The sequence below is a fragment of the Poromitra crassiceps genome (genome assembly GCF_964638095.1).
Source record: "Poromitra crassiceps genome assembly, chromosome: 16".
NCBI classification, from domain to species: Eukaryota; Metazoa; Chordata; class Actinopteri; order Beryciformes; family Melamphaidae; genus Poromitra; species Poromitra crassiceps.
In genome coordinates, this window is record NC_139645.1 from 41,147,110 (window position 1) to 41,166,201 (window position 19,092).

General features: G+C 43.1%; 1 protein-coding gene across 1 annotated transcript in view; it reads right to left on the reverse strand.

Annotated features, from left to right (window-relative positions):
- Positions 1-19,092, reverse strand: part of LOC310791645 (intermembrane lipid transfer protein VPS13C-like) — a gene marked incomplete at its 5' end in the record, with an annotated part of 249,586 nt that overhangs the window by 145,031 nt on the left and 85,463 nt on the right. Inside the window, 1 exon segment of the mRNA XM_083653298.1 lies at positions 7,502-7,665. Within this exon segment, the coding sequence (XP_083509424.1) occupies positions 7,502-7,665 (164 nt within the window).

Genomic DNA, 19,092 nt, shown 5'->3' on the forward strand with positions numbered 1-19,092 from the left:
AATGTATAGTCCAATCTTTATTCCATATCAGATATCAAAACCAGTCAGTCAATCAGTAGGATATATTGAATAATAAGCAACAATAGTCAAGCATGAGAGAAACGCTTCCTTTCCACAGCTTCTGCTTGCTGGGGCATCTGGTGGAATGTTTCCCCACTTCTGTGGATGCACTTGTAACCATTTATCTTAGAGAGACGCCATAAACCCTGTGTTGTTTTCCAAACGTGACTGAGCAGAGACATATAGAATGTCCTTTTGTCGGCTGATCTCCGTGACCTCTGCCCTCTATGGTTAACTGAGCCTATCCTAAATGTTTTCCCAGACCGGCCATAAACAGCACTAAACCTTCTAATGGTTAATCCCTACGGCCACCATATCTCCTGGCAGGAAGGAGAGACGTTTATCTTAAAGTTTAAAGGTTCCTCAGCAGCTCACTCGATGACCTACAAGTGTACTTCAGGAATCAAAGATATATTTGAATTAACAAATGACAAGATCATCTCTGTAATTGCATATTTTTCATATCAGCATGCAGGGCCGCCATGCTGTAATATCCGCCTCCTGTTGAATCCAAACTGGGCCTATGGAGAAATGTTTGATCAAAATACCATAGATTGGGGAGAGAAATCTATCAATATAGCTGGATGTAAACAACACTGAAATTTGCAAAGACAGCAATGGTGCAGCATGCAAAGTTGCTGGAATAAATTATGCAATTATTCATGTTAGATTAGGTTCAATTATGTGTTATCTGGGGTAAGTAGTTAACTGTTAAACTCCAAATTATAATCTCGATTTTGTAGGTAAAGTGGATGATAGGTTTGAAAGGTTTATTGCACATTGACTGTTTCTGACACTATGACTGATTTAAGTGCACATCACAGATCGACACTTGCACAGGGCAATCACATGAGAATCGAGTCTGCTCTAAAGTTTACACTCCCTACCCCCCACCTCACTAGGTAGGTAGCATTGGGGGATGGGCTGTGGGCATGGTGAGAAGAAAGGGATGTGTATCTCCATCCTAACTCCATCCATAGAGAGGAATGCATGGCAATAACAAGCAATAACAGTCTAGAAGAAATAACAAATTAAAAAAATCAAAGGCCACAGGTTTGGCGCAAGATCATTAGATCAGACTAACAATTAGACAGCAAACAATTGGCAGCGCCAGGTACAGGTTAAACGGGAGGCTACAATTTTCAACGTTATGTTTCACAATACAAACTTACCTCTGTCAGACTTCGCCGTGCAGGCATCGCAGTTGTTGGCTTTGCCAACCTGTTGGGGTCAGACGAGGGGTGTGAGCTGGTGTCTGGATTGGTGTTTTGGGACGCATTTTCTTTTTGTCTCTTGGTGTTTTGGAAGGTGTTGGCTCCCTGTCCCGTTTCTCTGACCTGACTGATGCAGCTGGCTCGCCACTGTCGTCGGGGATCGGTCGTGTTTCGATGGTTGAAGTAGTTGGTTCTGGAGCTGGTCTTGCTTCTTTCTCAGCTTCTTCCCATCGTCTTAAATTGGAAAAGGAATCTTCCATTCTACTCAGCGAGCGATAGCACGACCTACAGATCCTACTGGGTCGTGAGGCGTCGTTCGATAGCGTTAACCCTAACGCTATCAGACGTTCGTTGACATTTTTTCCGCTGGCGTCCTTTTTACCAAATATATTTGTGGTACTCGATAATATGCCATTTATGCGCATATTTACCTTGCACAAACGGCACAAATCGCCTAACTCCATGCTAACTGCTAAATGCTGCGATGCTGCTATGCTAAAGCTATTCTGTAGTCCTATTGAGTCCTCCGGGTCGCAAACGTGACGTCAGAGGCATGCCGATCTGATTGGTTGAAGTCAAGACCCACCAGCGGTGATAGACAGATGGGTCATCCAATCACCTGCCAAGTAGCTTGGAAAAAGTGCCCGCCTCCGTCAGCGTGTCTGATTACTGCATTCCCAGATCGACTGTTGTAGTGAAACTATGTGGAGCTATACCGTCCATCTGGCAGCGTCAGGTTAGAGATAATGCGCCTTTTGTGAAATTAAACATTTCAAGCACATCACTGACTCTGAAGCGAATATTTTCTAATGTAGTCACACCTCAAAAATAATTTCCTTCAATAAAACAGTGAAGGCCAGGGAATTTTGTTTGGCAGAATAATATTTTTTAGCTGCAACCAGCAGCGCTGGCCCCTGCGTGCGCTGCTGGTTGCAGCTTCTTGCTGGTCTTGATTTGCTGCTGGTGGGCATCGGATATTCTGGCTTGCGTTTGCCAATCCTGTCCTGCTGGCTGGGTCTGTCTGGGTGTTGTGTGCTGCTCTGCGTGCCCCCCCCCCCCCCCCCCCCCCGCCTCAACTGCACACTCCTCCTCCGTATGGGAGTGTCTCTGGTGGCTCTCTGCTGAGTTTGCTGTGCACAGTGAAGGGTGCGCGACATCCAGCTTTTTTACAGCGTTCCGCGTGTGTTTGTCACCGGCAACCATGCTTCCAGTTGAGAATAATAACAACTCCACGGCTGATCATGCGGATGTGCTGTCGCAACGGACACGGAGCGGCTCAATTGTGGCAGCAGATTGGCTGCTGCAGGCACAGCTACAGTAACGTTATGCTTCATGCATATCGATGCATACGGATGCGATGCGATTTCCGTTTCCCCAACGACTTCTTCTTTGTTTTTTCCTTGCCTTTCTGTTATCTGGAGAGCACTGTCGCCACCTAAGGGTTCTGTAAAATAGGTTAGACACATTCAATAGCTCCCATATTGTAAGAGGCCATGTAAGAGGCTTAGATCGACATCCCCCCGTCAAAAAACGCAATTGACGACTTTAGTCGTCTTTGGCACTCTACGTCACTATTTGAATTGACGACTAAAGTCGTCATTGGCACTCAATGAGTTAACCACCAATATTTTATCCTTTTCTCACTCACTCCTATGTCACCACCTGCTCTGAGGGCTTGAAATTAACTTATTTGACCACCTGCCAATATGGCTGCTAGATTTTAAAGTTACCAGCCAACTATAATTTCCACTAGCCGAAATGTTTTTCTTGAAATAAACCAGAATATGAGTGTGTTAATTCAAGCATACAGTAAGTATCAGTAAGTGGCCCGGGATTCTCAAAGCCTGTGTTGAGGGTCACACGAACAAAAATGCACTCTTGAAGCTAAAGAAATCCCAAACCAATGAGTTAATTATTTACATTTCTACTTCAATGTAGCCTTTTAGTCATAAAGATTATTGAAAGATATTCCATATTCCAGACTGAAATGCTATAACAGAAGTGGAGTATTGGCCAGAATGACATGAACATTTGGACACTTGGTATCTTGCATGTTGCGTTCAGGTGCACTGTAATTTATTTTTTTTGCAATTCGATCGCGGGCCACACAGGTGGCACTCGAGGGCCGCATGCGGCCCGCGGGCCGTATTTTGCCCATGTGTGCCTTAACATGTCAACACAACGCAGGTTACATAAACACAATGGGTCTGTCTGTAACTCAAGTGAGCTCCTATCACCTAGCTACCTAACTAGATACTTGATTAATTAGGTAACTCATGTTAACACGTTCACTGCCGTGGACGAGTTAACCCTGTAAGACCCACGGTTGTAATATTACAACATTTGTATTTTATAAAAAAAGGGTATAAATCATTTGTTTTCTTGTTCTTTTTTCACATAAACATCATCATTGGATCCTATTGTTTAGTCTTGCAATGCTATTGGCCAGGATATTTGCATATAAGTACCCCCCACAGGGCCAGGACACATCACAACTTCAAAATTATTGACGGAGCAACAACTCTCTTTTTCACTGGACGGAATTCCTCACAAAGAAGTAAGTAAAATGCCTGTAATATTTTTTTGGGTGATCATTAGAATGTCTAGAACATGTACATATGTTATTATTGTGAAACATATCCCCCAAATGTAAATTAGAGCATGTTTTATAGAGGTTGCTATTTTACAACGGTGGGGCAGTGTGGTAGCAAATATCCAGGTGGTACTGTTAGTTTACATACCTGGCTAAGGGGAGTCTTATAGTTTTCACAATACATTTATACAGTTATATGTGTATTTTCCCCACATTGCATACCTAAATATATATATAGTGTAGGCTATATGTGCATTTTTACTTTAATTTCTAATTTCCAATAATATTTGTAACCAATTGTACTCAAAGACAAATATACTGCATAAAATGTAATTGCTTACAATGTTTTAGTAATCACTTTCAACAGATCAGTTCCTACTTCTGTTTGTAATCATGTTTTAGTTGGTTTAAGTTAGTTCCTGGAGGATTCCATGTGGTAATTGTTCATGTGGGGGTTGCACACATAGGACCATCATCATTGTTCATGTGAGGGCTGGTGGGGGTTGCCCACTTAGGACCATCATCCCTTTGTGAGGATAAGCAAAGCACAATAGGTTGGCCAGACAGTATTGTGTGACTTGTGAAATGTGTACTGCAGTGAGATGTGTAAACACTACTAATGTACTAAAGTTATTTCTTTATTTTCATTTCAGAATGCCACAAGCAAGCAGAGAGCCTCGCTTCATTGCAAGATACAAGATACAAGATGCACTGGATATGGTACTGAATGTAGAGAGTGATGTGGATATCGACTTCACTGAAACTGATGAAGAGTCAGATGAAGAGGCCTGTGGAGAGGAGTCAAAAGAAAACCAACCACCCAGTGAACCCACTAACTGCCCAGTAGATGCAGACATTCAGCCGCCCCAACCGGCCAAACACTTCAGCTCAGAAGAGACAACTGGAAGAGAGTCCAAACCGCGCTCCACCCAAGGCACCACGTCAACACCTGCCATCGGATGTGCGCCAGGACCAAGTTGGCCATCTCCCACGAAAGACACAGAGAGGGCGCTGCAGGAATGGTGGCTGTTCAGGGTACACCAACTTACTATGCCACAAGTGTGTGATGTTCGTCTGTGTATTTCAGGTCACAGGAACTGTTTCTGGGACTATCACTGCAAATAAGCGTAAGCAATTGTTTGTAAATGGTGTTCAAAGTGATTTGCAGTCACTTGGAGTATGAGAGGGGGTGCCTGTTACATGTTGCGGAGTAATTAGGTAATTAGGTTTCTTTAGTACATTTATTGTATGTATTGTTTTCATTTTGTTGTTCTTTTAATAAAATCACAATTCTTAAAAATATGGCTTACATTGATGTTATTATTCATAATGTATACTGTTCTGAGGCCAAATATTATTCATAATGTATACTGTTCTGAGGCCAAATAATAAACCATAACCATATAAATTAACCCTTAAGTTGTTTTAATGAAGTATATATACATTTGTCATGTTATTCTGACAATGAGTAAAAATGGCCTATAGGAAATTCTGCTACCTGATTGACCCTACGTTGTGATATTACAACATTTGCATAAAACCTTACAAAAAACTTTTTTTTTTAAAAACACTATATTTTCTTCTCCAAAGTACTCCTACAACACCATCAGAAAGGTTGAATAATTTTTTTTGCAAGTAGAAATATATCCGGGTCTTACAGGGTTAACTCGTCAAAAAAAAAAAAAAAAATTTGACGGTGAGGCGTGGATCTACCCCTTTTACGTCTCCTATAAAAATATGGGAGCCACCGAACGTGTACAACCCATTCCACTGACCCACTAAGTGGCGACAGTGCTCTCCAGACTAGAGGAAGCCAAGCAAAAACAGCAGCGTGAGGAAGCCATTCTATGAAAATGGATTGGCGAAAACGCTTTCGCTTTCGCGCTGGGAGCTGGCGGATTGCAAATTTGCATAATAGATTATGGGTGCAACACACTTTGAAACACCAGCAGAAAGGCCAGAATCGCACGCAGCTTCATTCCAGCTGAGCTCACAACCGAAAACCCAGAAACGAACGAGCCCCATCCAGACTCGCCCAAAGAGCGGCCGCCAGCAGCCAGGCAGCACAGACAGCAGAAACTCGCTTGTGACACACCCGCTGCAGAGCCACGGAGGGAGGAGGAGAACACACACAGAGGGAGGAGTTTGAAAGAGAGGGGGGTGGGGGTGCTTGTATGGAGGAAATTAGTGTTCACAACTATTGTTTAGATGTCTGAGGTCTTACTGATGCCAAAAATAAATGGTTAAAGTGACTGTTCTATCGAATTTCACAAAAAGGCATTTATCTCAACTTTCCTTTTCAGACGCTGAAACCATGCTGTATTCAACTGCTAATGCCTACATAACTACTAACTCTACAAACTAACTATTTTAGACAGAGAAAGCACACATTCTATTAGTTCTTTTGAGATATTTTGTGTTCACAAATTCCTAGCAGAAAATAATCCTCGGCTCTTGAAAGATGAGCCAGAATCCTCAAAAAAACCCTTGGCAGAAGCTACCTACAGTAAAAAAAAAACTGTTGGCAGTGAATGTGTTAATATAGGTGGATGAAAAATAACTTGTTTCAGACGTCCTCATGCTTGAAGGTAGCATTGCACGCGACAGGTTGCACTGGTGCCGTTTCCATTGAATATACAAGATTTTTTCTGACCAAGATTGATTAAGTTGAATCCCAAAGCATTTGGCAATAAATGTGTATAAAACTGCATGGCTGGGGGCTGTTTTCTCTAACGTTATACTACTTTTATAATCCGGAAAGGTCGAGGCTTCACAGGCTACAGTGAACACTTTTAATTTGAAGGCGAAAAAGGGAAATGGTACATATGAACTGATAGAATTGACAGACCAGTGTCAATTAAATCTACGAATACACCATTTCCCCTTTCCGCCTTCAAATTAAAAGCGTAAAACCCAGCTGACGAAAATGTTACAAACGCTACAAATGGGAAGTAATGACAGCTTATCATTTAATAAAGCACAGTTAAAACAAACTCCACTTACACTTGAAGGTTTGCAATGGTGCTATCATCCTGGCTGTGTGCTTTGGGGCGGGCGGAGCGAGTTCTCTAACGTTAGTTACATTAGCAACCTAACTAGTGGGTGCTGTCCAGAACACCGTCAGGTAAGATGCTTCCTACTATTGTTCAAAAGTGACTTTCCTGACACTGTACAAACATCTGACTGCACTAAATTTAAGTAAAAGCTGACGTTATTGACTATCCTAGAATAAAAATGAAAAGAAAGTGAAATATGTTTGTTATTTAGCCAACATTGTTCCACTTTTTTCTGATGCGGTCGGCTTTGTGGGCGTCACCATTAGGGGCTCGCTTCGTTCTTCTTCGTCGGTTGTAAGGGTTGCAAGGTATCATGGGATACCCTAACCCACCAAAGTGTGCATGGTATGGTTCCTCGAAAATGATCCATAACCAGGTACTAGAAAGGTTGCAAATACAGTGAACTTATGTATCAAACTGGTTTCAGACAGCCTAATTACAACTTCTTACCTAGAAATATACTAGCACCTATATTGCTCGTTCACTTGAGAATCAGACAGGCCCGAAGTAACAAAACAAACAGAGTGAACCTTGGTTTTGGACTTTCAGGTGTGAAAACACCATGAGCAGTAGATTACCTTCAGAAAGCCTTTTCCTCCTTTAGCCAGACTCTCTCCAAAGTCTTTGGGCGGCCGGTTCATCTCCTCCCGCCGTTTCTGCTGGTACTCCCTGTCCATGGTGATGGCTGCCAGGCCCTTCCCCACCGAGCCCGTGATCCTGGACACCATACCTGCAGCACCACCTGGTGGACAGATGCTTCAGTTCAAACAGACAACACTGGCAACACTTGCTTATACAGTAACATACAGTAACACTTACAGACACAGGGAGTTAAGTTCCTAACCCGGTTACACAAGGAAACTGGTTTTGAGAACTGGGCAAATGGCTGCTTCCCTGTGTACTACCGTTTCCAAGCCGAGGCAAGAGTGCTGCCTGCCGGCTTGGAGCATCGACTAGTCAGAGAATATGAACTTGTATATTGCTGTAAAACATGTATATTGCTGTAAACACGTGTATATTGCTGTAAAACATGTATATTGCTGTAAACACGTGTATATTGCTGTAACGCTCTGCAACTTCACAATAAGACAGTTTTTTTTTTGGCCCCGGATGTGAGAGGACGCTGGCGTGTTTGTCGCCGCTTCTCAATCCGATGTAATTATTGTTTTTGTGCGTAATCTACGCTTCTGACTACTGTGGACTACTGTGGAAATAGGTGTACCCCCACTGCATCTGTTCCTATTTGGTTCCCCTTGTCTGCAAACAATTTAACAGTTGTTGTAGGCTTTACTCACCTTCTGCTAACGCTGCCTGTTGCTGTGGATCAGCTGTTAGCCTGTCCCCGTTAGCCCCGATCCACCGGCATTTTTCAACATCTCTGGATTAGCGCTACTTTTTCTCCCACCTGGACGTCTCTCTCATGATACTCGGACAATTCCTGGATTGCTCTGTCTGTCCCCACAACGTTGACCCCGATCGCCTCCGCTGTCTGGTGCGGTTAGCCCGTGTTGGTGGCCGCCTCTCAGCGGCTAGCAGCGTTAGCTTCCTGATAACCGGCCTCCACTATGCTGCAATACTCCACCTCCCTGCTTCGCAAACTCAACAACCGCCTCTCTCCACCCCTCTGTATCCCGACCATCCGATACCTGGGATTATTACGCCGTCCCGGGTATATCCACAGAGGCTCCCGACGAAGGCTCATCTACTCGTCTGTTTCTGATCATGCTATTCCGTCCTTCTGGTGCAGCGAGCGCACTGTCACACACGGATTACGTCATCACAACAAACCTCACGTGACCACTTCCAACTTGAGGTCCCTGGCCTGTGCTGACTGTGCTACTCCCTCCACACTGCTCTCATCATCTCCTTCTGTCAACAACTCTGCCATCTTCATGCTGCTCAACACACGCTCCTTAAACAATAAATCACTACTCATCCATGACACCATCAACGAAAAGAAATTGGATTTTCTCAATCAATCAATCAATCAATCAATCAATCAATCATTTATTTCACTCTAGACCACAATTGTGGTGTGGAGTACATTACATGAAACATAAACAATATTGTTGTGCATGGTAAACAGTTCACAGCAGGGATACAAAACATAATGTGTAAACACAAATGTATACATATACATATAGCTTATAACTTAAGAGGAAACAAACAAAACAAAACAAAAACAATTATTTGAAAAGAGGTAATGCAGAAATCAAAAAGGCACCAAGTTTATATAGTAACTTTTGCTTGCATGTTTGGAATAAAAGTATACATTTGGCCATGGATGGGTGGTTAACATAGAATTTAGGCAATAGCTTTTTTCTAGCTTCATCAATAGTTTGGTTTTTACATTCAAAAATTACATGGAATTCGTCTCCTAGGAAGTCTCCAGTACACACATTACAAAACCGTTTGCTCCTCTCTAGACCTTTGTATCTACCTATTATCTTTGGTATTCTGTTGTTGGAGAGTCTAAGGTTACATAACGCTTGACGAGATTTCACATTTTCACAAAATAAGTACTTTTCGAACTTGAAAACCTCCTTAATTTCACAATAAAAGTCACATGAAGACATACTCTGAAGCTCCCAGTGCCAGGTCTGAAGAAACTGGTCTTTTAGCCTCTGCTCGACAAGCGTCTTAAGCCATTTGATATTATCACACTTCTGTTCCAGCCAGATGTAGGAGAGACCGCAATCATGTAGTGTTTGTTGCACATGTTATCCATGGTGCAATATATTTGCCCGAAACAGACAGATTAAATAAACAATTGTACATACTCCTACTAAGTTTGGTTTCTTTACCATTTAGGAGGCTCCCCCAGTAGCCAATCATTCTTTTTTTAATGTCAATGTACAGTGGGTATCTTCCCAATTCACCGTAGACCATGTTAGAGCAGGTTGACATTTTGACCTTCAAAGTGTACTTAAGGAATTTCAAGTGTAGCTTTTCCAAAACAGCTACTTTATCAGAACCCCACACTTCACAAGCATACAACATGACCGGTGTGACAAGTCTGTCAAAGAGTTCTAGTCTAATGTCTATTGGCAGGTCAAACTTTCTACATTTGCACATTAGGGCATACATAGCTTTAGACGCCCTTTTATAGAGATCTTCAATGGCTTTTTTAAAAGAACCGTTGTGATTGAACACGACACCTAGATATTTGAAGCTATGGACAGCTTCTAGTTCCTGTCCCTCACAGTGAAAAATATATTTTTTTACATCAATTTTATAATGGCCAAATATTGTGACCTTTGTTTTATCACTATTAATTTTCAATTTCCATTTCTTACAAAAAAGACACATTTGGTCGATGGCTTTTTGCAGACCTCCTTTTGAACTAGCCATGACTATGGTATCATCCGCATACATTAGGACCAATAATTTAATGTAACTATCAATCACTTCGTCGTCACACCTAGCTGGCTCACATTGGTTTCGGACCAGGTATTCTTCTAAATCATTTATAAACAGTGCAAATAATACTGGGGAGAGATTTTCTCCTTGTCTCACTCCAGACAGGCTGGCGAAAAAATCTGATTTAACTCCATCAAGGAAGACACAGGACTTAATATGATTATACATGTTCACGATCACATTATGTAATCTCCCCGAAATGCCAACTTTTTGTAGTTTAAACCAGAGTGCATCTCTCCATACTAAGTCAAAAGCTTTACTATAATCTATAAAAGCACAAAACAATCTTTTTTTCTTGAAAATAAACAGGTCTATAAAATGTTTAAGTACAAAAATATGGTCAGTTGTACAATACCCATTTCGGAAACCAGCCTGATTTTCATTCAATATGGTATTGTCTTCACAAAATTTGTGTAACCTAACATTCAATACGTTAGTAAAGAGTTTGCCTAAACAGCTCAAAAGAGTAATACCCCTATAGTTATTACAGTCCTCTTTCCCACCTTTCCCCTTGTAGATTGGGACAATGAGGCCAACAATCCAGCTTTTAGGGATAATCCCTGTGCACAGTATTTGGTTAAACAACCTCACATAGACAGGTGAATGAATGAATGAATGAATGAATGAATGAATGAATGAATGAAAATTTTATTTACGTGTCAGGACAATTTACATGACCCATCCCACATGGGATTATCAGACACATCAACATACATACATACATATCTATTACGGTGCTTGAACAATACAAAACCGTACAAACACACAGCAGCACGCGGCATCAGCAGCAAAACACAGATTTAACTACAATGTGTATTAAGTAAAATATATGAATTATCTATCATATGTCATCTTTTTCCTCCTATCCCACGCATGAGAGATATATTCGGAAAAAGCAAAGATGTTATCAAAAAGAAATTCAAGTATGGCACCTTCTTCAAAATCTAACAGGTTTAACTCAGGGGAGTGAACTTTTTTAAATAGTATATTTTGTAAGTCATGATACAAAGGGCAGTACAAAATAAAATGAAATTCATTCTCCACTTCCATCAACTCACAATATTCACAAATCCTATCCTCCTCCGCCGTCCCTCTGTATCTGCCTGTTTCAATATGTAAAGGCAGAATACCACATCGTAACTGAGCACATAAGGACCTCTTACTTTTAGGTAAATTAAACATCACATATTTTTCACATTTAAATTCATTTTTAAATAAACAGTAAGTTCTTAATTTTGGCTTCTGCCATAGTTCTTCAGTCCAAGATTGTAACCAGTTAGCGCGGATCTGAGATTTAAACGACTCTACATTTATACACATTCTTTGAGAGTAATATTCTCCAAAACCACACTCCTGAAACAAGTCATACATATCTGAGACCCACTCCCCTTCAACAGACAAGTCCCAGAAGAAAATCTGACTAGCAACCCTATTGGATGGTAGGTCCAGCAATCTGTTCCAGAGGTTCACCATACTGATTTTCCATCTGACCACACAAGGGTCCCACCCCATTTCTCCACTAACTGCTGGAAGAGGAGCATATTTATGAAGACCCAAAAAAAAGCGAATTGCCCGGTTCTGGATACGCTCGCTTAACAGAAAACGTTTACCGCCCCAAATACCAGAAACATAATCTAACACAGGGCATACACAGGAGTGATACAGTTTTGAATAAGTAAGATAGCCCAAGTCCCTCAGAACTTTGGTCTTACCTATAACACCTCCTAGAGCCCTGCTTGCAGAGTCTGCCAACATAGAAACACCAGGCAAAAAAGACAAGTGGTCATCCAAAAATAAACCAAGGTACTTGTATTTGTCAGTGAATTCAAGCTGTGTGTCACCAATAGAAAACACAAACTGACTTCTTGCGACACCCGGCTTTCTGAAGTGCATTATTTGTGTCTTCCTTTGGTTAACACACATCTTCCACCTGTTACACCACTCGTTAACACAATTCAACATCACTTGCAGATCTTCTTCACATTCTGAAAGCAAAATAATATCGTCTGCATAAAGAAGGATGCTTAAAGTACCTGGAAACCAAAATCCACAAAAACGTTCTAACTATGTTATTTAGGGTCTTATGTTAGTAATTTTGTGCCTCCGAAATTATTATACATTACTTTCAACCCAAAGCCTTAAAATCGCCACTTTTCTACAAGATTCTAAAAAGTACTTCCTCATTGAAGACAGCAGTGCGCGAGGTGCTAAAACGCAGGAGCTTATGACGTCATAAGCTCTATATAACCTTTGTACACGTGCGCAATCCGCACCCACCTATGGCAAGTCCGTTCTTTGCCCCCAGTGACAGCGCTCCCTCGCTGTCCGTCTCCTCTGTGTGCCGTCTTGAGATTAACAAGGTGTCGGGTTTCAGGCCTCTCTCTCTCTCTCTCTCTCTCTCTCTCTCTCTCTCTCTCTCTCTCTCTCTCTCTCTCTCTCTCGACAGAGCCGCGGAGCAATGCGCGAACACACACACAGAATGGCCTGAAACCCGACACCTCTCTCTCTCTCTCTCTCTCTCTCTAGAGAGAGACAGAGCCGCGGAGCAACGTGCGAACACACACACACACACACACACACACACACACACACACACACACACACACACACACACACACGCGGTGTGTGCACAGTGCACACACCGACACTCATCTCTCTTTCTTTCTTTCTCCGTTTCCCTCCCCCCCTCTCTCTCGCGCTCTCCGAGAGACAGAAATTTCCCTGCTGTAGACTGGACACGCCCACACAGTCCGCGGGAGAAAGTACACTCTAAAAAATAATGAAATCTCATGAGTTTTGCCATGGCTGTCAAACCTAAATTTATATACTTTGCGACGTTCATCATCGTTCAAATTCGGCTGGTGGCTTATTAACATAGGATCCTGTGATGTGATGAACTCAAAATGCTAAATAATAAAGAAATATTTCTGGTTTCCAGGGACTTTAAGAGTACCTGGCCACATGAAACCCCTTTCCCCAGCTGTTTAACTTCTCTAGCCAAATCGTTTATGAAAACTGCGAACAAGGTTGGAGAAAGAATGTCCCCTTGTTTGACACCAGAGGGCGCTGGAAACCACTCTGTGAGATAATCATTCACTCTGATGCAGGCCAAAGGGGCTTCGTAAATAGCAGTAATCGCTTTGTGAAACTTTCCATTTATCCCGATTTGGTGAAGCTTGTGTTTAAGGAGGATGTGGTCAACAAGATCAAACGCCTTCTGGAAATCAATAAAACAACAGAAAGTGGGTTTTTTAAGCTTCATTCTAGTCCTAACTACAGTGGTCACAACATAAATGTGATCAATGCAGGCTCTTCCTTTTCTGAAGCCGTTTTGCTCCTCTTCTAATAATCCGTTATGCTCTAAGAAATGCGTCAGTCTATTATTCAAAACAGAAGAATATAATTTATAAACAGTGCTTAGTAAGCTAATTCCACGATAATTTAGTGGAATCCTGGGGTCATCCTTTCGGGATTTTGGTATTGGAGTTATAATTGATTTAAACCAGGCAGATGGAACCAGACCATGATCAAAACAAGTATGAAAAAGATGAAATAATAAATCAAACAGCTTAGGGTCTTTGAGCACTTCATTTGAAAGCTCATCTATACCGACGGCCTTTTTTAACTTTGCCGATTGAATGACTTTCATCACCTCCTCTCTACATACAGCACAATTTAGAGGAATAACACTGTTGAGGTGGGCGTAACCCCCCTCCAAACCGAAAGACAAAACCGGAGAGACACCCGCAACATCTTGACTCCTAGAGAATAATCCGGAGAAAGCCTCCTCCCACACTTTCAATACCTTCCCCAGGTCTGATGTTAATTCCCCTTCACTCCACACCTGCATGGGAATCTTTTTCTGTCGCTTAGGCCCCAGGTTATTTATCTCACGCCAAAACTGTTGCGGGTTCTGAGTTTGTAGTTGATCAATTTGTAAAATCTGACCTCTCTGATATTTACGTTTATACATTCTAAGTGATTTATCAAAACTATATTGTTTTTGCTTATAAATAAATTTAAGATGCTTTCTCAAAGCATGGTCATTACATTTCAAAAAAAGACGTTCAGCCTTACACATATCCGACCAAAGCAAACTCAGCTCATTATTCCAACAGGGGTTATTTTCTTTTGATTTCCTGAATGTGGGTTTAACAATGTTAGTGTGCAATTCTGATAACACTGAAACACAGAACTCACCATACCAAGTGTCCAGTTCCTCCTGGTTTTTAATTTGTATCTGAATTTTTTCAGTCAGCTGTGACAAGGCTGTACCTCCCGTATCCGAGTTGAAAAAAGTCTCAGGTACTATGCGGATCACCCGCTTTTTAGAGGATTTACTTATAACAGGAGCAACTTGACTGAATTGCGGTGTTTTATAACCAGTCCTGAATTGTAACCATAGTAGTGAATGATCCGGAAGGCGACAGTGCTCATCGATCAAATTAAATAGAATTGTATCTTCCACAGTTTGAGAGGCAAGCATTACTTTAAATTCTAAGCAATTTTCCAAACAATCAAAGGGAACAACAAAATAATCGACCACAGCTCTGCCCTTTGGGGACACTGAAGTAAAGTTATCATTTAGAGGATACCGTTAATTACACACATTCTGGCATCCCGGAGAAATTCAAGGAGAGTTTCTCCGTGTTTATTAACAAAGTCATCAATAGCTACACGCTTGGGAATGAAATCAATAGTGGGTATAAAGTCTTCCATATTCCCGATTCTTGCGTTCAAGTCCCCACCGCTATATATAGCGTCAACATCAGAGAACTGATAAATCAAACTCAGTAATTGACAAAAAGAACCTGAGGCATCTCTTCCCCAGGGGGAGTTTTCAGGCGGAAGATAGCAGGAGAAAATGATGAAACTATAACCTGATAATTTATGTTGAAATAATAAACCTATAATCCCGTCATTTTTTTTCAATGATTTCATATTCATATTCCTGGAGTAAACTGGATTTGACTAGTAATCCTACTCCTCCAGAACCTCTAGGCGCTCTAATGTGTGTTACCCTATTTAAACCAAACCATACATACCCATCCACCTCAATAACGTTTTCCCCCTGCAGATGAGTCTCGTTTAAAGAAATAATATCAGCATTCAGTGACTGTAAAATACGTGATCAGAGGTTGCGATTTGCGTTTGTCCATCCATTTATATTCCAGTGTAGAAAGGAAATGTTCTCGTGTGAGCCGTCTGAGTGTGGTGAACTTCAGGCTACGTCCTCAACATTGCGGTTTAAGGGAGGCCACTCTGCCTCCGCTCCATTCTTCCTCCTGCTGCTATTCCCCGATCCTTCTCGGAACCGCGCCCAGTCATTTCGTCTGTCGCGGGTGGCCTCGGGCTCATTCTCAGGATGACGTCTGCCGGATCCCACTCCCCGGTGAACGCTCTGGCGCTCCCTCCAACGCTGGCTGTCACCGCCCCGGTCACCTGTCCGCTCCGACTCGCGCTGTCTGGCTCCGCTCCGGTCACCTGTCCGCTCCGACTCGCCTCTCTCAGTCTCCCGTCTTATGAGACGGCCACTCCCCGAGACGAAAAAGTCTCTCCCGGCTGGGATTTCCCTGAGCAAAGTCTTAAAGTTCATTTCAATCAGCCGGTCAGTATGAGATTTGGCTGACCGAATATAAACTTTTTCGTAACCAGGGAGATTCTTCAGCTTGTATTTTTGACGGAGAATGTCAATTTTCACCTCTCTGGAGGCACACTCAATTTTAACCAGCCCGGTCTATCTTTCTACCGGACAGGTAGAAAGATTCCGGCAGTGCTCTTAATATACTCATTTAACACCCGGTCTGCACCAGCAGCCTTGCTGCTTTTGAGACTAGCGATACCTTCTGCAATTTCTCCTTCTGTGAAATCAGAGTTTAAAGTATCAGTATCTAGGGCAGGTACACTAATAACCACTGATGGCACTGGCTGGTCTATTTGGGATTCACTATCTGCCAGACTTTTAAAGTGCTCATAGAAATCTGACAGCTGGACTGGCTGAACACCTCTATCCTTATTTCCATCTGCCAGTAATTTCCAGTATTGCTTGGGGTTTTTATCCTTCATTTCCCTGAGTTCCTTATTGAAACGGTTGCTATGCGCTCTCCGTGCCCTGGCCATTTCTTTTTTGTATTCTTTACTTCTAATTTTTAGGTTTTCCCAGCTTTCAGCATTTTTAAGTTTGTTGTGTCTCTTCTTTGCTTTGAGGTACATCTGCCTTTTGAATCTACATTCAGGATTAAACCAGACTGTTCTTTTTATATATACTCCCCTGTTCATTTTATGAACTTTTCTAGGGAAAGTGGCTCTTGCACTGTCTATTAATGTTTCACAGATTTTGTCAGTTATTTCATCTATCGACAGATCTTCCCAGTTGTGTAACAAAGTTTCTATATTACCAACCTCAATATTTTCAACATATTTACCCTTTTTCTCCTTCACCCATTTACCAATACCTGACTTTTCATTTTGGCCAGGTTGCTGTGAGGTCCTGTGGTGGGCTACTGCCTCCCCCTTGTGGTTAACACCGTTCCCCTTTAGGACAATTTCAACAATACAATGTTTATCTGAAAACAAGCCGTCGAAATCGTGCACATAGAAATGTTTTACTCTGCTTAATAGAAGGGGAGAGGTGATCATGTAGTCAATCACAGTGTTATCAGTTGAGGTAGTTTTTCCCACAAACCTATCCTCCCCACATCTACCATTTGCTATGCAAAGACCCACATTTTTACATAAGTCCAGTAGAGCAGTGCCATAATGGCCCAGGTCTCTGGATGTGTCCATTGACTTTCTCAACAATGGGATTTGAGCTAGCTCAAGCAATTTGGCAGTGTGAGATGTGGTGTCAATGAGCTCATCCATTTCTCTTTCATCCGGTAGGCCTACATACAGATCCAAGGTCCAGTCTTCTCTTTCATTGGTGTGTGCATTCATATCCCCACAGATAATGAGATAGTTGGTATCAATGGCGAGTTCAAAAATGACTTGGGTTAAATCATCAAACAAACCTATGTTGGAGTACCTGCTGGTGTGAGGTGGTATATAAACAGCCAGAATCACATGCCTAACTGAGACATGGCAAAACCAACAGGACTTTCTTTCTCTTAATCAAGCCACACCACCAGGCTACGCCTACATCCAGAAGCCCCGCCCCTCGGGCCGTGGTGGTGGGCTGGCTGTCATCCATCGAGACAACATCCTGATCAAACAGCTCCCAGTTCAACTTACCACCTCATTTGAATGTCTTGCCCTCACCCTGGCTGGGTCTTTACAACTCCAGGTTGTCCTCATATACCGCCCCCCCAAACCATCTACCACATTCTTGTCTGAGCTATCCGAGCTCCTCACCACTGTCTGCCCTCTGTCCCCATCCACACTCCTGATTGGTGACTTCAATATTCATATGGACTCCACCACCTGCACTTTCGCCGCTGAACTCACATCTCTGCTCGACTGCTTCAATTTCAAACAACATGTTCAAGGCCCCACGCATGCCAAAGGCCACACATTGGACCTGGTGTGCTCCTCTGGCACAACTCCCTCAAACCTGCAGTGTCTCGACCTTGCCATATCCGACCACCTTGCCATCCTTTTCACTGTCCCTCTCCCCCTCCCCAGGCAGCGCCACCACCGTACCATCACGTTCAGGAAGATCAAGGAAGTGAGTGCACCAGCCCTCTCCAACACAATTGCCACCCTCCTGGCCTCTGATCCCCCTGACTCCTCCGTGGACGGCCTGGTTGCCCATTACAACGCCTCCCTTTCCCTCTGCCTCGACTCACTGGCCCCCCTTATAACCCGGAGTGTTTCCTTCACCCACCCCGCTCCCTGGTTCTCCACTGAAATTCGCTCCATGAAGGCTGCCTGCCGCCGTCTCGAGCGGCTCTCCAAAAAAACTGGCCTCACCGTCCACCGTGAGGCCTATAAAGACCATGTGTCTGCCTACAAAACTGCTCTCTCCCGGACCAAGACCCACTACTACTCTACTCTCATTTCAAACCAGCAAAACCACCCCAGGATGCTGTTCTCCACCATTCATCGGCTTCTCAGTCCCCTCTCTGCCCCTCACCCCTCAGCCTCCTCCAACCTCTGCTCTAAGTTCATGGACTTCTTCCAGGCTAAAGTTGACTCCATCCACCAGCAACTCCAGGCTTCCCCTTCACCACTTGCATCCCAACCCCATGATGCCCCCCCCCGCCACTGTATGCCTCCCTCATTGCCGCCTCTCCTCCTTTTCCCCTGTTGACGCCCCTCATGTTGCCAAACTGGTCTCCAAGGCCAAGGCCTCCACCTGCTCTCTCGACCCCATACCTTCTGCCCTGGTCAAGGCAGCCCTTCCAACTCTCTGCCCCATCATGACTGACATCATCAACTGCTCTCTTCAATCTGGTACAGTTCCCTCCAGTTTCAAAACAGCCTCAGTCACACCCATCCTCAAAAAACCAGCTCTGGACCCCGACGACTTCAACAACTACCGCCCGATCTCCAACCTTCCTTTCCTTAGCAAAATCCTGGAAAGAGCAGTTGCCGCCCAACTCCACCAGTACATGTCCAACCATGAGCTCTATGAGCCCCTTCAATCTGGTTTCAGAATCCACCACAGCACAGAGACTGCTCTCATTAAAATCACTAACGACCTCCTCACTGCTGCTGACTCCGGCCACATCACCATTCTCATCCTCCTGGACCTCTCCGCAGCCTTCGATACAGTCTCTCACACCATTCTCCTCAACCGCCTTTCCAACCA